This window comes from Olea europaea, chromosome 8 (genome assembly GCF_002742605.1).
Source record: "Olea europaea var. sylvestris chromosome 8, O_europaea_v1, whole genome shotgun sequence".
In the NCBI taxonomy this organism is placed as follows: Eukaryota; Viridiplantae; Streptophyta; class Magnoliopsida; order Lamiales; family Oleaceae; genus Olea; species Olea europaea.
The window spans coordinates 14,292,366-14,314,964 of NC_036244.1; the positions used below are offsets into that span (position 1 = coordinate 14,292,366).

General features: G+C 31.8%; 2 protein-coding genes across 4 annotated transcripts; both read left to right on the top strand.

The window, feature by feature from the left end:
- The first annotated feature begins 1,562 nt into the window (after positions 1 to 1,562).
- On the top strand, positions 1,563 to 3,127 carry LOC111398895. The gene is made up of 3 exons (XM_023026052.1): positions 1,563 to 2,213; positions 2,368 to 2,659; positions 2,790 to 3,127. Exons 1-3 carry the CDS (start codon positions 1,641 to 1,643, stop codon positions 2,825 to 2,827), a joined length of 903 nt encoding a protein of 300 aa, XP_022881820.1. The 5' UTR covers positions 1,563 to 1,640; the 3' UTR covers positions 2,828 to 3,127.
- Positions 3,128 to 18,980: 15,853 nt separating this feature from the next.
- Positions 18,981 to 22,412, top strand: LOC111398896 (protein PTST homolog 2, chloroplastic-like). 3 transcript variants are annotated; one of them, XM_023026054.1, is made up of 8 exons: positions 18,981 to 19,594; positions 19,957 to 20,123; positions 20,343 to 20,501; positions 20,589 to 20,803; positions 21,154 to 21,299; positions 21,659 to 21,806; positions 21,976 to 22,068; positions 22,143 to 22,412. In XM_023026054.1, exons 1-8 carry the CDS (start codon positions 19,062 to 19,064, stop codon positions 22,236 to 22,238), a joined length of 1,557 nt encoding a protein of 518 aa, XP_022881822.1. In that variant the 5' UTR covers positions 18,981 to 19,061; the 3' UTR covers positions 22,239 to 22,412. The 3 variants fall into 3 exon arrangements, with proteins under 3 accessions (XP_022881822.1, XP_022881823.1, XP_022881824.1); XM_023026055.1 differs by having other exon boundaries at positions 22,000 to 22,068; XM_023026056.1 differs by lacking the exon at positions 22,143 to 22,412 and having other exon boundaries at positions 21,987 to 22,077.
- Positions 22,413 to 22,599: the final 187 nt, after the last annotated feature.

The window sequence follows — 22,599 nt, forward strand, 5'->3', positions numbered from 1 at the left end:
TTTAAGGATTTGGCCCACGAGTCCATCAATTCAAATGATCCGGCCCAACGTCATTGTGCCATTATCCACATTCGCCTTTTTTTTCCTTCTTTTCTTCTTTTTTTTTCACTACTATGGTCATTTCCATAAAATTTGTATCCGGTGGGATCAAAAAGTAATAATAATAATAATAATAATAACAATAACCAAACAAGTTGGATCAAATCTCAATTGCAGTATATTCTAAAATCAACTTCCATTGAATGAGTCAAGTTATATAATCCAAAACCTCACGCAATTGCAACAAAATAGCATATACAATTATAAGTTATGACTCCACTGGCTTTTTAGCTTATTTCGTATCGTGTAAGAAATTGAAGATAATATCGAATATGGCAGCCAGTTAGGGGAGACAAGTCACTATCTCCTCTCCCTATCAAACCAGAAAGAAAGTTGTATCTTTCATACATTTCCAGCATCTTTGGTATTATCCACTGGGGACCTAACAAATTCTAAAGTGAGTCACCAAGTTTCGACCTTGAAAATTCAGCGGCCCTTTCATTTGTCAAAATGGTCGTTGAAATTTGTAAAAAAATTTCAAGAGATTACTGAACTTTAAAAATAACCTAAATGATCATTAAATTTTGTAAAAAGTTTTTAAGAGATCACTGAACTTTAAAATTCACCAAATGGTCACTGAAATTTGCAAAAGGTTTCCATAAGGCCATTGAATTCAATGACCCCTGGAAACTTTTTATAAAATTCAATGAGCATTTATGTTATTTTTAAAGTTCAGTGATTAGGTAAAAATCTTTTGCAAAGTTCAGTGACAATTTAGATAATTTTTAAAGTTCAGTGACTTCTTAAAAATCTTTTACAAAGTTCAGTGACCATTTGGACAATTCACTCATTAGATGAAGTTTAAAAATTATTTTACCTTGATTGTATAGCTTAGTAGTGTCATAAATAAATTGAATGGTCAAAATTGACATGACTCGATCCAAAGTGAGTCAAACTGTTTAAGCTAAGCAAACCTGATTTATTTGAAAAAAAAATTTAAATTAAATTAAAATATAAAATAATCTATACCCCTATTTGGTTCCCATTATTTTCTTATTAAAATAAAAAATATAATCGTTATCCATTATATTAAATCACCAAATTTAATTTTTTATCGTTTATATAAAATTAGTAACGATTATATCCTTCGTTTTCATTCTTCCAAAAATAGAAATGAACGGAGGGTATAATGGAAACTAGCCAGAATCACATTAGACCACCTGATTATATATTAGTCAAGTGAAAACCAGGACATTCAATGCAACTCTAATGGACCACCGAGATTTAAAGCCTCCTAGTTTGAATTCTCTGACAATGTCGTGGACCCACGTGACATTGTCAAAATAATACCGCGTTCGGAGAACCATCGAAGGTGTCTTCTATTCGTACGCTTCTGTATCTAATGGCTGGCTGGCTGGATCTGACTGTCATTCATTACGCGATTTCCTTTTCCTTTTCCTTTTCCTTTTCAATATATATATATATATATATATATATATATATATATATATATATATATATACTGATTCTACCCTAATTTACCATATTCAGAACACTTTGCTGTGTAAAATTTGGGTCTGAAATTAAGAAGAAAAATAGCCATGGATATGTTCCACAAGGCCAAGGCAGTGAGGCTGAGGAGTGCCCACGATAAGTACTTAACGGCGGAGGAAGATGAAGAATCAGTTACCCAGGATCGGAACGGCTCATCCACCGCTGCCAAATGGACGGTAGAATTTGTTGAGAATTTGGACGGAATAATCCGCCTGAAAAGTTGCTACGGCAAATATTTAACCGCCACAAATCAGCCGTTTCTACTGGGCATGACGGGGCGGAAGGTAGCGCAGACTCTGCCGCAGCGGCTCGACTCGTCGCTGGAGTGGGAACCCGTAAGAGAAGGGAAATTTATTAAGCTGAAAACTAGGTACGGGCAGTTTCTGCGTGCAAACGGAGGGCTGCCGCCGTGGAGGAACTCTGTTACTCATGATGTTCCTCACCGGACCGCCACTCAGGATTGGATTTTATGGGATGTTCATGTGGTGGAGATATTGGTGGGGCAGTCTCCGGTAGCTAAACCGCCTCCGCCGTTGGTGGTTCAATCTGATTCTTTTGCTTCCAATTCAATCCCGCCTTCTACTCATTCCTCAGAATTTGCTAGCTTCTCTCGACAAGAGGTACTCACAAAACCTATCTATGAAAGTTTTATAACGGGCAAGTTGATTAAATGAATATAGACGTGTTTTTTCCCCTAATGACTTAAACCTGTAGATGAAGTGATTCAACATATTTATGGATGCTGAGTGTATATTAACATGGTTTTTTTGACAGTCGAATGATTCTTTGGTTAGTTCGCCACCAAAAGGGGGGGACGGAAGGTTGATTTACTTCCATATAGCTGATGAACAAGGGCAAATTGATGAGGGATTTGAAGAACTTTGCATTACATTCAAAGGAAATGAAGTTCAAGAATTGGCAAAGAGGCTTGAGGAGGAATTAGGAATCGATGATGTTGTTGTGTGCACTCGTAGCCCTTTGAATGGGAAGCTTTATCCTCTTCGTTTGCAGCTTCCTCCCAATAATGCAACTATGCATGTTATCGTGGTTTCGACCTCGTCCCAAGGTAATCTTTTACTCTAATTACGTTGTACATGCTACTAGCCTTTGTTTCGACCTCGAGGATTTGAATTTATATGTCAACTTTATTCATCGAATTTTAGCACTTACCCACTTGTCTCGTTTTGCCATTTCAGTGGGTCAAGAGTTGGCGAAAACCTTTGCTCCATTTTAGAAAGAAACCAGAAGTTATCAATACGTGTTTTGTACCTCCTGTTTCAGCTGTCCCTGACCCCTTGCAATCGAAGCATAGCCCAAATTCCTAGAAAACTCTGAATTCATGAAGGTTTTGTATATACATTAATAGTGGTGAAAGATACAGAATGAGATTTCTACCTACCAGACTTTCAGATTCTTTCATTCTGTACCTGCCAGTCATATAGTGTGTTTATTGATTTAAGTGCTGAATTTTTTGATGTTGTACTTGAATACAAATTGATTCTTAAGTTTATGAAATATTAGAATTTATTAGTTATGTTGGTGAGATTCTTTGATCCAACGATTTTATTTCCATTTTAAATTGTCTTAACTTAAAAAGGTATAAGTAGAATTATGAAGATTTGTATTAAATAATCCACTATCAAAAAATAATTAAAAGAAAAATGTAAAAAAGGAGATTCGTTTCTTGAGATTTTCCATTAAGCAATTGCCAATGTCACAAGGTCCACGGGCTTTAATATCTTGTGCCAGTAAAAATAAGGGAGCACTCTCGACTGTTCAGAAAATACTATAAGCTGCTCGAAAATAATTGAAGTGCCAGAAATTCTTTGATTTCTTTCACGAGCACTCGATTTATGTATAGAGACCAAGTTAGAAGGTATCATCTTGTAGAGATGGATGTATAATCAGCTAATCAAAAAACTAGTAAAAAGTCATCTCACAAGCATTCTGTCATCACTAAAACTCAGGTTTGGACGAAGCATCAAGAAGACCTCCAAATCACAGCATAGGGTTTAATTGGCATGTTTGATACAATATAAAGTGCTTCATCAATTTTTCCATTACGTGCTAGAAGGTCAATTAGGCAACCATAGGGGTGTAAAACTGGCTATATATCATATTCATTAACCATTATGGATTAATATTCTCGTACATAGGGGGATTCGTAATGGTATCCAAAATAGACACATGGAAATACCCATAGCATAGCCCAACCATCATATATGACAATTTTGCTACAAGTACAAAAATAGTTTGACAAAGTTCTTACAGAAGACACTTGACAATTTTTTGTTGGTTTTTGACACAACAACGCAGAAAATACATCAATACACCATACAGATGCTGCCAACACATCGCCTGTATCATTTATGTCAATAATTCCTTGCACCTATGGAATTACTCCATATGTGATTACAGTTGCTCAATTAGCCAACAAATGTGATCCAGTTAGGCATCAATCTTCCTTCATCAATCATTGGACAGATATTTTATACACTCTCAGCTTCCCCGTGCATTGCAAATCCTAAAATCACTTCGAATACATTTCCACCATAGAATTGTTCAGCGAAACATCAAAATTTGCATTAAATTCGCACTTTCTCGATAGATATGCATGAGCCCATATCCCAAAAGTCCTCAATCTTGCGCAAGCATCTATGTGTATCCATCCCAACGAACCATTTTTTCATCTCAACGAACATATTCAACCCCTCATGAAACTCTCCCATTTGCATGAGCACATCCATAATCACGTTCCATGAATACAGTTCTTTCAGGCATCTTATCAAACACCTTTCTCGCATGTTCCATTCACCCTCAAGAAGCATAAAAATGAACCAAACTGTTGCTTATATAAACATCTGAGCCAAACCCATTTTCCAAAAGTTGAGCTTGGGCCTTGTCTCCCTTCATTAATAGCCAATAAATAAATACAGGGTTTTAGAACAAAGGAAAAAGTATGTTTAACTGGGCAAGGTTTTCTTGTTCAAGCAGCTCCTGGGGTGAAAAGGCATGTTCATTGTGTTGCTATGATCATAAGCTCGAATGAGAATCATAAGCTCGAAGGAGAACGTTGTACGTGAATGTGTTGAGGATAGGGACTTGGTTGAAGAGTTGCAGCTTACCGTAGAGGAAGATATTGTGGGATGATGCTCTGGTGTCAATTTCTCAATAATCAAATTGAGATGGTTAATAGCTGCCAAGATTCAAGGGGCTTAAATTTACAAGGCCCCGAAGAATCCAACATTTTCCGGGCTATTCTTCTAAATGACCAAAATATTTGTTCTATTTTTCACAATAATCTTTACTATAAAAAAATACTATGTTATCCTTACTTTTATTATTTGCAAGATGTATCCTTCTTCTTTCGAAGTTTATTAATCAGGACTTATGTTTATATTTTTTAATCTTTCAAACACCTTTAAATATTATCTATATATTGATAATTTTTCAAAGATTCTAGGCTGATATTTCTTAGTTATATATCCTAAAACTATTCCTTCTGAAACTTCTTCTTGTATATCTCTATGTTTAGTTATAATATTTTCTACCTTTTTTATTTCTCTATTAGTTCTTACAGAATCAATTTTTATATTATGCTTACAATAATAATCTATATCTCTATATATTTCTTCAAGTTTTTCTTTGCCAACAGAAAATATGTCTTCAAATTTTTCAGCTAATTTAAGTAAAAGCGAAATACCTTTCTTATCTAAATATAATCTGGGATCACTATCATTATTAGAAGTGGACGTGGATACTTGTGAAGTGTTCATCAAAATTAATCAAAGCAATATGTAAAAACAAGTAAATGACTTACAATAATCAAATGGAAGTAAACAGACTTTCCCTCCAATATGCTCTTATAGATGCTTTGCATGTACTTGATCAATCTTCCGAATCAAATAAAAGTTTAAAATATTTTTAAATCATTTGGGTCCACAACTGCTTCCATAAAAGGCTTTTCAATTAAGGTTGCATTTCTCACTTTAGAGAACTAGCCGTGTTTCCACAGATGCTATCTCACAGTATTCAGAGTCTCTGTTTTCACCACTATTCAGACTCTTTTCAGAATCAAGTTCTTACTTGAAATGAAATTTTAAAAAATAACTCACACACAAGGTGCTACAATTTTGTTAGAAAACTGCCTTTTCCCCCCAAACCATTCGTCAAAGACGGGTACTTTGGCATGACTAACATCCATTCAAAATCAATGTTTTGAAAATCTTTTAAAATCTCTATCTGTACTACCGAGGAATCATGAGAGACTTAACGAAATCCTTTCATGAAAGTTTTGTTGAACATAACAAACTTTACTTTAATATTCATAAACTGAAATAGTACATGTTTACAATCTATATTTACATACCTTTGGTACTTATCTTATGAAGTTTTGAACTCTATAAGTGATTACCTTATTACAAGTTTTGCTATCTTCTGACTATCTAATATTTTTGAATACAAGTGGTGTATACAGATTACAAAAGATCTATCTTTGAGATGTGTTTTCTCAGAGTGTGTTTGAGATCGAGTGTTCTCCGAGATGCCTCTTTCTTTCCCTTCTTGCCTCCTTATATAGAAGATTTTGGAAATCTTATCTTGACAGGTGCCTCTTCCTTTCTTTTGGTGGGTAGCTCAACAATCTTATCTCCATCAATTTCTCCATTATTTTCTTGCTAAGTAGACCTCTCTTTTTGAAATTATCTACCTTATCTTTGAATTTATCTTTCACTTATGACAACCAGTAAGTGAGTAGTCACAATTATGAAGACTTTCTTGTATTATCTTATGTCTTTTAGTAGCCACAGTTTTTCTTTAATAAATTTCTTTATTAAAGTAGTGATAAAGGGCCACTTTTATCACTATCACTTTTCCATCTTAGAATTAAAGAATTCTGCAAGGAATTCTTCACTGTTGAGAGATGCTTGACTCATATCTTCCACTACACAATATTCACAATGGTGGTCACTATAGTTCCAGAGTAGTTATCCATGTACTTAGTTTGAGATAATTGCGAATAATAATTGGTCAAGATAACATATATCTTCTTCCTTTGTAGTCATCCTTGCATTGGAGTAAATTATAAGGTCTTCAGATGGATAAATTCATATTTTTTCTTTCTCAGTAATAATCTGAGTTACATGTTCAAATATTTCTTTGTACCATTTTGCTATTTTGTAGGGTATCATATTTATAATATCTTAGTATCCATTTTTAACAACCTTTTGACTGGTTGGTAAAAAATGTTGGTTTGTAAATCCCATTTTGATAACATGGAATGATGGATGCATATATTCAAGAACGGAATCTCATTCCATAGTTGCTGAATGAAATCTGATGTATATGTTTGTTGTCTTGACTACTTCAATATATCTCTTTACAACTTTCCTGACATTGGCTGGTAGTTGGGCTATTTTTTTGAGATCTTTGCTGGGATATATACAGAGTATATTTCCTATCTTAAAACAGTTTCGTACCCAGTTGGCTGCTGCTCTTGGATAAAAGTTTATCTTGTTATATTTTGCATAGTGGAGAGTTTTCATCCACTTTCCTATTTCCAGATACCAATTTGATAAAACATTGAAAATAATAATAAAGAATATGACTTCTTCATAGTTATCTTTTCTGGGAAATTTTGTCTCATGACATATTTTGACAATATCTTTTGGATCTATTCTTTCAATAGAAAGTTTAGATTCAGTTTGGTTCTGTGAAGAGCTATATTCGCTTTTGATATTTTGAATATCTTCCCTAGTGGGAATTTTGATATCTTCATTACCAGTAATAGGCTTAAGTATTCCCTGTGAAGGAGTTCCAACTACCTTCTTCTCTTTTCATTTATCCTTTGAGAGAGCACTAGTATTTACTGGTCCCTGTGAAGGGAAACTAGACTTGGTACAAATTACTTCTGTCTCAAGGGTTATATTTTTGCCTTGAATGATATCTTAGATATTTTGAATTTGTGTTTCCAAATAGAAAATTTTTATCTCAAGTATTTGGACTTTTGTCCTTAGTTGCTCTAGCTCCATCCCTGCTGAGATAATCAGGAAGAAAGTTAGTTTTACCTTTTATATATTCAATATCAAATTTGAAGTATGAAAATCAAATTTGTATTCTGATAATATATCTATTGGCAATAGATGGATCGACATTATTTTTCAGAATTGATGTTTACAGATATTGTAGAAACAGAAGAGTTAACTGAATGAAGAATAAAACCAAAGAAACATGTTCACATTATAATCTGTATTTATCAATTAATTAATTCATTTTTAGACATAAATATCAATTTGTAATTGGTACTCTTAATATAGTAATCAAATATTGACAATAAATCATGTCAAACAATAAATTTATCTATGGACCAATTTATTGTTCACATAAAAAAAAATTACAATTGTCACATATTTATTACCACATGTGCATATGTAATTCGACCAAACATTTACATTCTTTTGGACCGATGAATATCCGCATGAATTACAAACACACAACTTCTTAATATTTCAAATAAACTAATCTAGACAAGAGATGTTACTTTGGTAACATATTACTTCTATTAATTTAGTTTGAAAAATTAATTATCTTAAATGAAACTTTAATACCGTAATTTTAATTATTGAATTTTTTTAACCTTTTATTTTTATTTTGTTTTAAAATTAAACTATAAAAAAAAGGTAAAAATACCTACAGTAAACAGGCTCTGCAGCGCCCACAATTTTGGGGCATGTATGCACCCAGCCCCTAGGTGGCGCTTGGGCATTATGAACATAGCATCGCCCAGGCAATGTGAACACAGTGCTTTGAGGCTCCTCTTCTGAGCCGTGATGCTGCAGCGATGCAGTGCTACTTTAATGTCAGTATTGTTCTAAAGGATTGGGGGTACTAAATACAGTTAATGGTTTACTTTCTTCTGTAAGCATGATTTGCCAAAACCCTGATTTACAATCAAATTTTGAGAATATCTTTTTATTCTGTACTTGCTTAATAAGGGTGTCCTTATTTGGCAAGTAATATCCATCAAATTTGGTAATTTCATTTAACTTTTTATAATTTATCACCATCCTGGCTTTTCCTCTTTTTATCTCACTATATTTTCTAATCATAAAGGCTGGACTGTTATGTGGGCTTTCACTAGGCCTAATCAATTTGGCTCCTAGTAGTTCTTTTATCTGATTTTTAAATTCCTTTTGGTCATCTACATTATATTTCATGAGTTTGACTCTTACTACAGTGTCTGGATTAATTAATTCTATTTTTGCCTTTACTTTGTCTGTATTCCATTTTTCTAATGGATTTTCAGAATATGTTTCAAAAATTTCTTTTTTCAATTTTTCTAACCTATTTTTTAATATCAAAGGGAATTTCTTGATTTATACCTTATATAGAGTCTTCAACTTTTTCAGTTGTTTCTACTTCTATTTCTAAATCTGCTTGTTGTATCTCTTAATTCATATATACTATCTCCTCAGAATCTTCCTCTGATGAGGATGTATCTAATTCATAAATGCTATTGCATTCACTACTTAAATTTTCAAAATATTCAATTGGTTCTATATCACTATCTTCTTAAAATTTTTCATAAATTCTACGAGTTTTTATATTCTATTTATCCTTCTTTTTAGGACATTGAGGGATAATGTGTCATTCTTCATTACAGATGAAACATCTACATTTTTTAATATTTCTTGGTTTGAATTTTTTATTCCAATTTTTTTCTTGAAATATTTTTTGTGTGGTTTAAAATTTCTTTTCTTAAATTTCTTGTAGTTTTTGAATTTTCTTATATATTTCTTATATGGTTTATATTTCTTCTTATGACATCCAAATTGTTCAATTTGGTCAATATCTTTGTAACAACACAAAGAATTCTTTCTTATTTTCTATGCTTTCCCACTCTCAAGAGTTTCTCTGCACCATATACTTATCATTCTTTTTGTAAATTCAATCCTACTTCCAAAACTATCTATTTTTACTCTTCCCTCTTCTCCTAGAGGTAATAATTTTTCATATTCTTTTAATAACTTAATTCCTCATGGGAATGGTAACTTCGTAAAATAAAATTTTAATATAGGCTTATTTTCTTGATAATCTCCTTGATTTAATATATAGTATAATTTTTCAAATTTACATGTATATCTTTCTAATTCATACATGTCACATATCTTTAAATTTTCTATTGCTATCATTCCTTCATTATATTCTTCTTGTTTTCTTTCTTTTTCATTAGAAGCATATCTATCTCCCCAGAACTCTGTTCTTAAGGCTCTTTCAAACCTTTTTAATATTTCTTGTATATTTTGATAATTTAAAGTATTCCTATTATCTAATAATTCAGTCCTATTTTCTCCGTACTTTATTCTTCCTTTTATAGTTTCTGATAACTTTCTCCACCATTCAAAAACAATTCCTCTGAATGTATGTTCTATAAATCCAAAAACTGTATATGTTTCCCATTTATTAAATTGTATTGCTAAACCTGTACTTTTCATCGATGTATCAATAGCTTTATTTTTATCTATACAATCTAGATCTAACCATATTCCTGTTATGTGGATTAGTTCATTATAAGATTTCATTAGATTTATTTCTTTTATGGATTGCTTTCTTATATTTCCAGTGTATCTTTTCTGTATTTTCCTATATTGATTAATACCCTCTTTAAGAGGTATTGTTGTATAATAAGGATAATCATATTTTTCATCACTACTGAATTCTATTTTTATATGTCGACTTGTTGATGGATTAGTATTCATCTTCGTATTTTCCATTTTTTTCAGTCAATTCTTCTAACTGTTTTTTATATTCATCATATTTTTCACCATTATAAAATTCACTATCTTTTGTAAAAACCTTTTCTTTAATAATTATATTTAACTTGTTAATTCTTCTTTCCAGTTTAAAAATTTGTTTATGTATATTATTTTCTATTTTGATTGCTCTATTATCTATATAAACATTTTTATATTTTAATTTTAGATTTAAATATTCTGTAAAGAAACTTTTCAGATCTTCTTTTAAATAATTTAATTCATTATCTATTGCATTTTTTAGATTAATAAAATTTTGTATAATATTTGGGGTTAAATTTATTAAAGATTCATGATCTATATTTCTTTGGGGACCTAATTGAAGGTTTTTATACATTTTAATGACTTTGGTTGCAAATTCTCTATGAGAGGTATTTTTGGAAAGATTATAATTCAAAGGCTATTCTTCAAATGATCATATTTTCAGGTCTAATCTCACAATTCACTATTATATTTAGGTTATTTGTAAGTATTTCCTCACATTTTCCCCCAAACAACTCCGACCCCACCAAATCTTTTTATATAAGATTAATAATAATAATTATTATTATTTTATTTTGTTTAACTAATTAAAAACGCTCGCATCTTTTGCTTGCCTAGGTCCGTGTTAGGTGGTCGAAAATTGAATTGATCTCATTTTTCATGCCTTTCTCAAATATGATGCGTTATCTTCATTCTCTCTTGTTTAGACCGACTTAAAGGCTGCATTCTCTCTTTTTAGAGTCTATATATATACAGTGGTCAATAGGTTGGCTATAATACATTCTATTGTTTTTTAATATTAAAGCGTAATAAGTTTTATAAAAAGAAAAAAAAAATTGATTGTGCCTTTAGATAAGAAAAAAGAAAAGTTGGAACAAAAATCATGATTAATCATTGTTGATGACTAAAATTGATGTTGCAATTATATATCCACTCAATAGATTTATTTATTTATTTATTTATTATTATTATTATTATTATTATTATTATTATTATTATTATTATTATTATTATTATTATTTTGCAGAGTACTAGTGCTTAACTAATATTGCAGGCAAAAAAAAAAAATGAAGAAGAAGAAGAAGAAGAAGAAAAGAAACTCTCGTTTAAAAGTCTCTTGGTAATGGACTTTAAGGAATTACTTAGTTCAGCCTTTGTAGGGGATCAATAAATCCTTTATATTATTATTATTATTATTATTATTATTATTATTATTATTATTATTATTATTATTATTATTTTGCAGAGTACTAGTGCTTAACTAATATTGCAGGCAAAAAAAAAAAATGAAGAAGAAGAAGAAGAAGAAGAAAAGAAACTCTCGTTTAAAAGTCTCTTGGTAATGGACTTTAAGGAATTACTTAGTTCGGCCTTTGTAGGGGATCAATAAATCCTTTATAAAGGTTTGACAACATGAGCTCGTTGTCCTCTGTCAAATCAAGCTATAGTGTCAAATATCGATTTGTATTCCACTACCTTGTTTGAAGAGATTTGATTGATCGTTGAGTCCAATATGCCAAATCATCATTGACATAACTTGTAACTTAGGTCATGATTGTTTTGCCTAGATATTCATGACTTTCTTCTTATAGTTGGCAGATATGATGTTAACATCAGGGTGACATTTGTTATCTATTTAGTGATGATCGGGAAGGTGTTGACATCACTCAGAAATTTATGATTATGGCAATCTTGTGATCAAGCTCCTAAATTTGGACCCATGATTCAACATCTTTTTCATCCTTAGGGGTTCTAACAATCCCTTTCTATTACCTTTTGAGGTGGTACCAAATTGGTTATTGAATTGGGACACTTACAATGATCAATAAGAATAGAACTTTGCAATATGTGCAAAAGAAATTGTACATACAACTTGACAGAATGTCGTGTAGCATCTTGTCATTGAGCACTGCCCAAAAAATACAGTGTTGGCAGCTAATGCGGTACTGCCAACACTGCATCTTGTACTTATACATAGTGAATCACTCATATACAAGTAGCAAAATTCATAATAATATCACATATTTAATTAAAAATCTTATTGAACATCAATCAATTACTTTACTATCCACATTTCATTTTTTTTAGGAAAAACCTCTAATGGGGCTATATAGTATTCTATTGGACCAAGAAAACCCAAATTTTTTTTTTTTTCAGAATGGGCCACTAACTTTATCCTTTAGTTCAATCGCATAAGCTCTAGTCTAGAGTTTTGCTACACAAACATGATCATTGATAGGGTGGTACAGCATCACTGGACAATTAGAAAAAAATAAAATCAAATTAACACTTATACTTACAGGTACTAATTAAGTGAGCACTTTCAGTCATGTTTTACTTCAGCCTTTCTTATTCTTGCACACAGTACGAAATGAGCTCATTTAGAGTCCACTTCTCCTTTTGATAGTTATAATTGACCTTGAATTGATTGTATTGTGCAGGAAGAGAAATAAAAAAACTAAATGCACGAGCAAATCATCAGCTTTAGTGCATTTAGTTTTGAAACAATATGAGACATTTCCATGATATACTCTCGAATATTTACCTTTACCTAAGTTTGCTAGAAGCGTAATAGTTTCAACCTTAACGCATTTTGCAAGCATTTTTCAATTTCATCAAGAAAATTCTTAACAGTTGCTACCTCATCAGACACAATACCCCTAAATGATTATGAAATACCATGCTTCATGATCATAAGACTCATGTAGTCTGAACGATCCCACTTATCAAAGTCCCATTTTTATCAGCGAAACTTTTATCTGTAAATCCAGCAGGTTGTTCAATCCTTAATGCAAGATCTAAATCCATGCAGCCAAGAACGATCTGAACGTTCTCTTTCCAGCCCTTAAAGTTGGTTCTATTTAGCACGAGAATAGAATTGATGTTTACAGATATTGTAGAAACAGAAGAGTTAACTGAATGAAGAATAAAACCAAAGAAACATGTTCACATTATAATCTGTATTTATCAATTAATTAATTCATTTTTAGACATAAATATCAATTTGTAATTGGTACTCTTAATATAGTAATCAAATATTGACAATAAATCATGTCAAACAATAAATTTATCTATGGACCAATTTATTGTTCACATAAAAAAAAATTACAATTGTCACATATTTATTACCACATGTGCATATGTAATTCGACCAAACATTTACATTCTTTTGGACCGATGAATATCCGCATGAATTACAAACACACAACTTCTTAATATTTCAAATAAACTAATCTAGACAAGAGATGTTACTTTGGTAACATATTACTTCTATTAATTTAGTTTGAAAAATTAATTATCTTAAATGAAACTTTAATACCATAATTTTAATTTTAATTATTGAATTTTTTTAACCTTTTATTTTTATTTTGTTTTAAAATTAAACTATAAAAAAAAGGTAAAAATACCTACAGTAAACAGGCTCTGCAGCGCCCACAATTTTGGGGCATGTATGCAAAAAAATTACAAATCAAAGTTATATAATTATAATTCAACAAAATGATATAAATATTTTAAACTCTTAGTCAATATTAATGGTGTCCATCTATAATTGTAAAACACAATTCATTCTCTTCATAAATATAAAAATATAGTATATGAATTCATTTATTATAGTTATATGAAATAAAATAACTAATAAGAGAAAGTGAATAAAAAATTCATATACAATGATACCTAACTACTGTGACTTTTTGTGAATTGTCTAATACTTCTACTCTAGCCAAATATTGGCAAACTACTTTAAGAAAACCTGACAATTATTAGAACCAAACAACATAATTATCAATAAAAACATAGAAAAAATTACCAAAAATAAAAGAATTTGGATAATTTGACTTTAATTTAGGCAATATTTGAGAAAATTATTAGTAGAAAGAATTGAAATGTGCAAGTTTAAATTTGAGGGTTTTATTTCATAGTTATGATGACTGTTGTGTATTTGGATATAGTTTAATTAATTAAATGGAATATATAATTGTCGAATTGAGTTTAATTGTATTTTATCTAATATGGATGTATCTTTTTAACTGAAATGTTTTAAGTTTTAATTGGATTAAATAAAATTCAGACTAATTTATTTTTATATTCTTATTTTTTATTTTTTGTAAATGGTTTGACGATTTGTAAGGATTGAAACCTAACACAAACCACTTCGAAGCGATTTGGTTTGGTTCAAAATTAAAACGTTGACGGATCCACATGGAATCAAACCAATGGTTTTAATTCGATTTTACAGTTTGATGGTTTCGTTGTTCAACCCTAGTTGATGGGATGACACAAAGAATGAGAAATTGCATATGAATTGGGAATCATAACCCTATATATAGTTTTCATATGTATTTCACCTATCATGAAATACAATTATAAAGAAATTTAGTATTTATACATATAATCTGATCCACACTTTATTTAGTCATAAGCCCAATTACTTAATTATTTATTAGATCACTTTAATTTGAGGCTTAACTTTAAAATAGCATTTATACACAATTAATTATATATATATCACAGTGGCATTTTCATCAAAATATTTCTTTTTACGAACGTTTTACCTAAAACATCGAAGAAATTTTCATTTCAATGGCAGTATTTGTGGTATCACTGAACCCAATTTCCCAATGTCTTTTAAAGAAATCATCCAACCCTTGCACTTCCTCAATAGAAATATCAATAAGAATATTATTAAATTGTAAGTGTTTGCTAATTAAGCCCCGGTTTGATCCCCATTTTTGGGTAATGAAAATAAGAGGAATAGTATTTTTTTGAAAAATGAGTGGTTGAAAAAGAAGAAAAAAATTTCGATTTACGTGTAATATTATTTTATAAAAAATTGTATGATTGAAAATAGGAGAGAAAAAAATAAAATGTAATGAAATGTAATTTAATGGGGCCAAAACGAGGGCTTAACATCATAAAATATCTCACACCATATAATTGTAGCTACCAAAAATTCAAAATTCCCAACATAGAGGACTGCTAAATCATTTGATTGACACCTCATGTCATTATCATTGGCATTTTCATTTATAGCTAATTCAAGTTAAACTTCTCCTAGAAAAAATTGAAATCTAATAGCTTCAACATGACTTTCCACCGTGTATCTGACAATGGTTTAACATTAATTTTAACATTGTTTTTCAAAAAATTTCATGTCTTTTTTAATTAAAAAACTAGTTATAAATACTATATATCTCCAAAAGATTATTTTGCGTTAACATCACTAAATGTTAATTAAGACTATGGCATCCACATATCGTATAAGACCTAGAAAAAATTGAAATCTAATAGCTTCAACATGACTTTCCACCGTGTATCTGACAATGGTTTAACATTAATTTTAACATTGTTTTTCAAAAAATTTCATGTCTTTTTTAATTAAAAAACTAGTTATAAATACTATATATCTCCAAAAGATTATTTTGCGTTAACATCACTAAATGTTAATTAAGACTATGGCATCCACATATCGTATAAGATTTCTTGGTTTAGTATTTAAGTTTTTTTCTTTTTTTCTTTTTAATACATTGGTGCCTTTTATTTAGGGCCATTATCATATCATTGTCATCTTACATCGTTAATGTCAAGATTAAGCGCTGCTAGAGCATTTTGTAATTCTTTCAAAAAAAAAAAAAAAAAAAAAGTGTCCAGTCGTATCATCCACTTCTAAGAAATTCACAAATTATTCTTGTATTCTAATTGGTTTATTAGAAACATATACACATTTTAATATCAATGACATTTATTCTTTGTGACTTACATCAAGAGTACAATCAAGTATCAAAAAAAATATTTTGCTTCTTTGATTTTCTTAATAATTGTGCTTTTGATTTCAAAAGCCAAAGATATAATCCATTTATTCTGAATTTTATGCCCAAGATAATAATATCGATCGAACACCATAATTTTCTATATGTCATAAATATTCATTACAGGATGCCACTTTTCAATCATTTCAATTAGTCCTAAAGAATTCACATTACTATCCTCAAAAGCCTCTCATTCATTCCACAAAATGCCAAAAATTTTTAGCTAGATATGACTACATAAATTATTAATTGTAGAAATTCCTTACAATATTGTTTTTCTTTACAATTTTTCAATATTTTAGTCGACATATCAATTTTTTTTCTTTTGCTTATTTATTGGGTGTAGATTATTAATGGACTATGCTATGTGGGTTCGATTCCCTCCCTCCCTCTATAAAAACATTCATTTCAACAAAAAGTTCTTAAAATTAACAACCATAAATATAAAAATATAACACTTATTGAATAATATTATTTGTAGCGGGGTGACTGCAGTGGTCGCTATACGTGACATCTATGTGTCAACTTATTATTTGAGGCACTAATTACATGTAATTTTGTTGCTTGAACTAACAAGCTAATGTTTCAATAACAAACTGAGACATAATATGACTACTGCAGTAACATTACTCACACTTATATGTGTATGACGTCTCTATAATTATCGGGCACAAATATATACAGATAACATTTTTATATGTGATTTTAAATGGACTATACTATGCAAGTTGGATAATAGTTTTTTTTCCCCCCTCTTATAGGTGGTGCCCTTTAACTTTATAAAAATAAAAAATCTTTCAACAAAAAAGTTCTTAAAATTAACAAAACATAACACTTACATGTGTATGATGCCCCTATAATTATGGGAAATGTGCGATTGCACCTTTCAAATGGCCTCCAGTTTGTCCTTGTATCTATGTAGTTCATGTCGACTATAGATTAACCCGTCAATTTTCATATCGTAATCATTTTAGAATATAATTTTGCTTAATTTAAGGATACGCTAAAAGAATTTTGGTAATATTAGTTTCTTAACTAAATCCAGTAAATCTGGATAAGTAGAAAATCTGAGTTACATATGTGAAGAACCCTACATATCCTGTTTTGTTTTAAAACTTGCAGATTTATTTGCAGTGTATTTTTTATTCAAATTTACAGAAGTCTTCTTTTTTTCTGTTTATTTATTTTTTTTTTTTTTTTTAACAACTTGAATTATTAATATGTTTAACCAAAATTTCCTTAACTTGAGCTATTATAACTTTGGTGAATCCGTAACAATCACAATGAATCTCCTCTTTGAAAAATCCTTTGTCAACGAGGATGAGTTTGATGGGTTTAAAGGAATTGAAAGGCGAAGTGTTCCTAATGTAGTCAAAATAAGGGAGGCGCCCCCAGGGCATAACCAAGTGGTGTAAAAGACATGAGTGATGTTATCTCACACTTTACTGGCAGTTGCAATGTGGGGGTTCGATTCCTGATACATGAAATTGGACTCTTTGTAGGCGCAGTGTATAGATAGCTCTTGTTCCCTAGCCTGTTGGGACACATCCTGCGATTTACCTCCCTCACAACGATTTAGAGACGGGACGGTAGGAGTCCTCAAAATTGGGTTGAACCTTTTTTAAAATAAAGGAAGACATATCAAATTCGTACTTGAGCGGGGAAAAGTAACACGAGGTTCACGAAAATGTCTTATGCCAATGAAATATGGTCCACATAAGTCAATATTTTCTTGAGAACTATAAATATCTAAGAAAAGACAAGGAAATATCAAGTCACTTTACCCCTTTTCTTCCCCAATCCAAATCCAAATATTGACCAATTTTATCCACACCAACCTGTCTCTATATGTACCCAATACCCCACGCAAAGTACTAATTAATATAATTTATGTATATAGTGTAATTCAATTGGAAAGACCCTGCAAAGTTTTAGATTTCCTACACGTTTTTCCAACCTTTAGACCACATTTGTGCTTCGATCGAGATTAAAAAGTATAAATCAAATCGAGTCATTTCTGTCAAATTCATCTCAAGTTGTATATTTCCAAACTTTTTTTATTGCATTTATTCCAATATATGCCACTTCAAGAAACAATGAGTTTAATAGAAATAACCTAATAGAGAAGGCTTTTTGCTGCTCAAATTTGGTTCTCTAAGTTAATAACCTAATCGAGTTTGCCGAGGTTTAGAGGCATTTCAAGATTTGGTGGTCATTTATTCTCTCATTTTCTTAGTCTAAATCTCTTTATGGTATCAGGTTTCATTAAGTTTCGACGATCAATTTGAACCGATTAAGACTCTATTGAGATGTAGATTTCAAAATTAGTTTCCTCAGGCGAGCCACCATATTTAGAGGTATGTTAAAGACAATCTCACGTGAAATAAAGATGAAAATGTTAACCAACAAAAAAAGACTTCAATTTCTCTGCTTGATAACGTTAACTTTTTGAGATAAAAGCCTAAGTCTTCTTAACAACGCAAGGGAACGACTCCCCAAAATTTAATGGCATTTAAAGGATACAATGGTAATAGATAATCTCTTTTAAATTATACGTCAAGAAAGATAGATTTTTCTTTTCCCAAACGCTACCTTAAATTTTATTTCCTTCATCTTAGGTAAAAAGAATCTTTCTATCCTAAATTTTTTCAGTAATGCTACTTAGCTCCGTGACAACTCCAACGGGTATATAGCATTACTGTAATTATTTTATTTAAAGATGTAGATTAAGCAATAATTAATTAATTGCATACATACACATACGTCATCCTTCATTAATGCACGCTACGATATTGTTCGTTGCTTCATCTCTAATCACTCTCTCTCCAATTTTTTGCAGCCTGCCTCTTTAATTCACGTTTCGTGAACGATGTTTACGCTCATCACAACTCGTGCACACGTTACGAATTCCCATCACCCCTTATTGCATTTGAATTATCTAGTGACACCTTCTCAATTTTGTGTATACAATCAGAAAAGAAGGCTTCGAAGGTACTTAAAAGCTGCAAATTTTAGCCGTTCTATGCGATTTCTTGAAGTGAAAAGGTTGAGGAAAATTGAAGGTAGTAACCAGAGTTTTAGGTGCTTTTGGCGTAATAAAGAGAGTGATGGAGACGCAGAATTGGAGGCGGAAATAATGGAGTTTATGGATAAATCGGAGAAGCCGTCAATGTTTCCGACAAAGGAAGAGTTGCTCAAAGCTGGAAGAATGGATTTGGTGGAGGCTATAAAGAAGAAATGTGGGCGGTATTCTCTCGGTTGGGAGGGTGAAAATGTTGATGAAGATGCAGATTTTAAGATTGAGGAGCTTCAGAGTAGAGTTGAGAGTTGTAGCGAGAGTTCTTCTTTGGGAGAAATTGATGCTAATTATCAGCTGCCTTCGTCGTCCTCGGGTATATCACTGTGAGGTTTTTATTTTGGAAGTTATCTTGATAATGTGCTTCATATATTTTTGGTTTGTCTTTGTTTTTCATGCGAGTAATGAGTCGATATTGGCTCCCAAATTTTGTTCTCTGCTATTAGCTTATTTAGTAGTTTAAGATTTGAGTGTTGATGTTATCACTTATAAGTAGTAGAATAGTCTCTGTGGATGTATTTACTTCATTTCATTGAATTTTCGTGGAACGGTTTCGTTAAAAACTAGTCGTATAATTATAGATGTTGAACACTTTTGGCCATACAATCCTTCACCTTCATCAATTGTAAGCATAATAAATTTATTGGAAATAGTACTTATTCAGAATTTTATTTCTTTCCGGTCCCAGGGAAATCGGGGCTGAGGAAGATGCTGGGATTGAGGGTATATTGGGTAGATTGGAGAAAAAGAGGAATGCAGATTTTGGAATTAATCTGGAGAACTATGAATTCGGAACTTTTGCTTCAGGTAAAGATGAAAGAGAGAGCAGACATGTCGGAACCTCCGTAGATGTGGGTGAGTTTTATTGAATTTGAACTAACTTGCGTTTGCTTATTAAATCGTTTTATGTGATTGGATTGGCATGGATTTGGTACCCCGAAAGAGATACAGGAGAATACAGAAGGTTGGATTTTCTCGTAATTATACGTGCAATTGTTACTTATCTATTCATCTGACTTTATTTTGTTTTTCTGCATTTGTAACACGCTATATGGTGTTCTTAAACTGTAAAAGACATTGCTGATCCTGGAAAATACATCAGACTTACATCAGAGTTTGCCCACAAAGGCAAATTGGCTAATCCGGGTGGAATGATTAGCCCATCTAATGAGCCAGAAATGTGGAGAACTTGGAGCAGTCGGCTAACAGGCTTCCGAGATACACATTTTGAAGGTACCTGGTTTTACATTTCTAGTCATTTATGATGTTTTATATTTCAGACTTTGATTATCAGCGTGTTTAACTCCCAGAAATGTGCAGCTGCTGACATTTTTTTGAGTGAAAATCAAGTGGAAAGAGATAAAGCTTCTATTAATGAAAGAATAATAGCTGCAGAGGAGTATGCTGAAACTTTGGATTGTCACAAAGGGAGCAATCAAAATCAAGTGCAAACACGACTTGAGAATATGGAACTGGAACTAACCACAGCTCTTCAGTTCTTGAGGTCTAAGAAAGAAGGGTATATAGCAAAAGAGGTAAGCATGCCTGATTTCTGTGATTCGCATGTCTATGCTTCTTTTTACCTTGATTTGTTGAATGCCTAGAATTTGTGCGTGCACAATAGTCAATTGAATTAAAAAGGAACTTTATTATGAGCATATTTGCCATATCTTTGTGAGGAATGAATCAATTGTTTTTCTCTGTAAATCTAGTCCAAAAGGAAAATAAGATGACTAAGAAAACTAGTTATTGAAGGAATAAGCATTCCATATAGACTACATTGTAGCAGACAGTTTGCAGTTAAAGAAAAGCAGATCAATTTTTTCTACTTACCTGTAAAATGCTCTATTATGCCTTTTTCAATCAATGTCTATATCATCATCAGGTTGCTGGAAGATCCTCTAGTGACTTGCAGAAGGTTTCCGATGCATGGGAGTTCCGGGAGAATGAGCTCATGAATTCCCAGGAAAGATTACGTTCAATTCGAGCCAAGCTAGCTGTATTAGAGGGGAAAGTGACATTAGCAATAATGTATGTTATCTTATTCATCTAATGAAATTTATCTCTTCAGCAATTTGCCTAACTAGACACTGTGGATCCCAGATGTTTACTTCATTAGCCCTTTGTCATTGTTGGGCATCATATTTTGTATTAGTTTCCCCAGTTTCCTATGCTATATAAAGGAATATGAGGGGGCCAATTTCCGTGAGAGAAGGCCTGGAGGGTGTGCAAAACACTGTGTATTCCCCTCATTACAGTGGAAAAGTTGCAGGAGTGAGTGAAAATAGTTCTATCATTGAGGGCGAAACACTACTATAAGTCTGTGTTGTTAGTTTCTCGGAGGATTAAGGTTTATCCATAATAGTAATACCTCTGCCATAAAATTGCAGTGACGCGCAAAAGATATTGGAAGAGAAGCAGAAGAGGATAGACGTAGCTCGTAAAGCTTTGCAACTTCTTCGTACCGTGTGCATAGTTTGGCCAAAGTCAGCTTCAGAGGTTCTCTTAGCTGGCACATTTGACGGTTGGACAACTCAGGTGAGGTATTTTCTACAATGTATAATAGAAATTTTCTTTTTGCATTGTATGGATTCAAGTGCTTGGAATTTTGTTGACGAGTTTCTCTATCTAGGTGACCGTAGAAGAGAAAAACATGAAAATTAGCTTGCAAACATTTTAATACAATTTTTGGATTCTTGATTGGTAGAATGAATGCAGTATTGAATTGCAGAGAAAGATGGAGAAATCGAAAACAGGCATCTTTTCTGTGTACCTGAAGTTGTATCCTGGTAGATACGAGGTTGGTTCATGTTCACTCCTCGCCTATGGTGGTCTTTGTTTTTGGACATTCATGTGTACCTATGACATTTGCAGATTAAGTTTATCGTCGATGGCATATGGAAAGTTGATCCTCTGCGCCCCATCACTCATAATGGTCGATATGAAAACAACCTTCTTATTATCACATGAATGCACGAAGTATGAGCACCATTCTACCGACTGGGTTTCGACAAAATTTGTCGTCGTTCATTTCCCTTTTATATCTTGTATGTAACCATTTATACATGCTTTGCATCCCTTGTAATTCAATCTATTCTTTTATATGGATTCGTCCTTTATGGCAAAAATTCACCCACTTTACTACATTCTGTAAAAATAGAGCGCCTATTTTGGCCAATGAAAGACGAACAGAAGAGTTAAGCCCTTTGTACAAGGTGGTTTGCCAGGCAGAATGTCAGGTGGCGGCATTCTATTAGATGTTGGACAAAAACAGATTTAAACAAACCAATGATTGGTTGCTGCCTGGCATACTGTCAAAATGCCTGGCAAC

Excerpts from the sequence above, each read along its gene's own strand:
- LOC111398895 (XM_023026052.1), top strand. The coding sequence starts at position 1,641 with ATGGATATGTTCCACAAGGCCAAGGCAGTGAGGCTGAGGAGTGCCCAC. Across the intron at positions 2,214-2,367 it reads CTAGCTTCTCTCGACAAGAG|TCGAATGATTCTTTGGTTAG; the intron begins GTACTCACAAAA and ends TTTTTTTGACAG. Across the intron at positions 2,660-2,789 it reads GGTTTCGACCTCGTCCCAAG|TGGGTCAAGAGTTGGCGAAA; the intron begins GTAATCTTTTAC and ends TTGCCATTTCAG.
- LOC111398896 (XM_023026054.1), top strand. The coding sequence starts at position 19,062 with ATGTTTACGCTCATCACAACTCGTGCACACGTTACGAATTCCCATCAC. Across the intron at positions 21,807-21,975 it reads TTGACGGTTGGACAACTCAG|AATGAATGCAGTATTGAATT; the intron begins GTGAGGTATTTT and ends CTTGATTGGTAG. Across the intron at positions 22,069-22,142 it reads TGTATCCTGGTAGATACGAG|ATTAAGTTTATCGTCGATGG; the intron begins GTTGGTTCATGT and ends TGACATTTGCAG.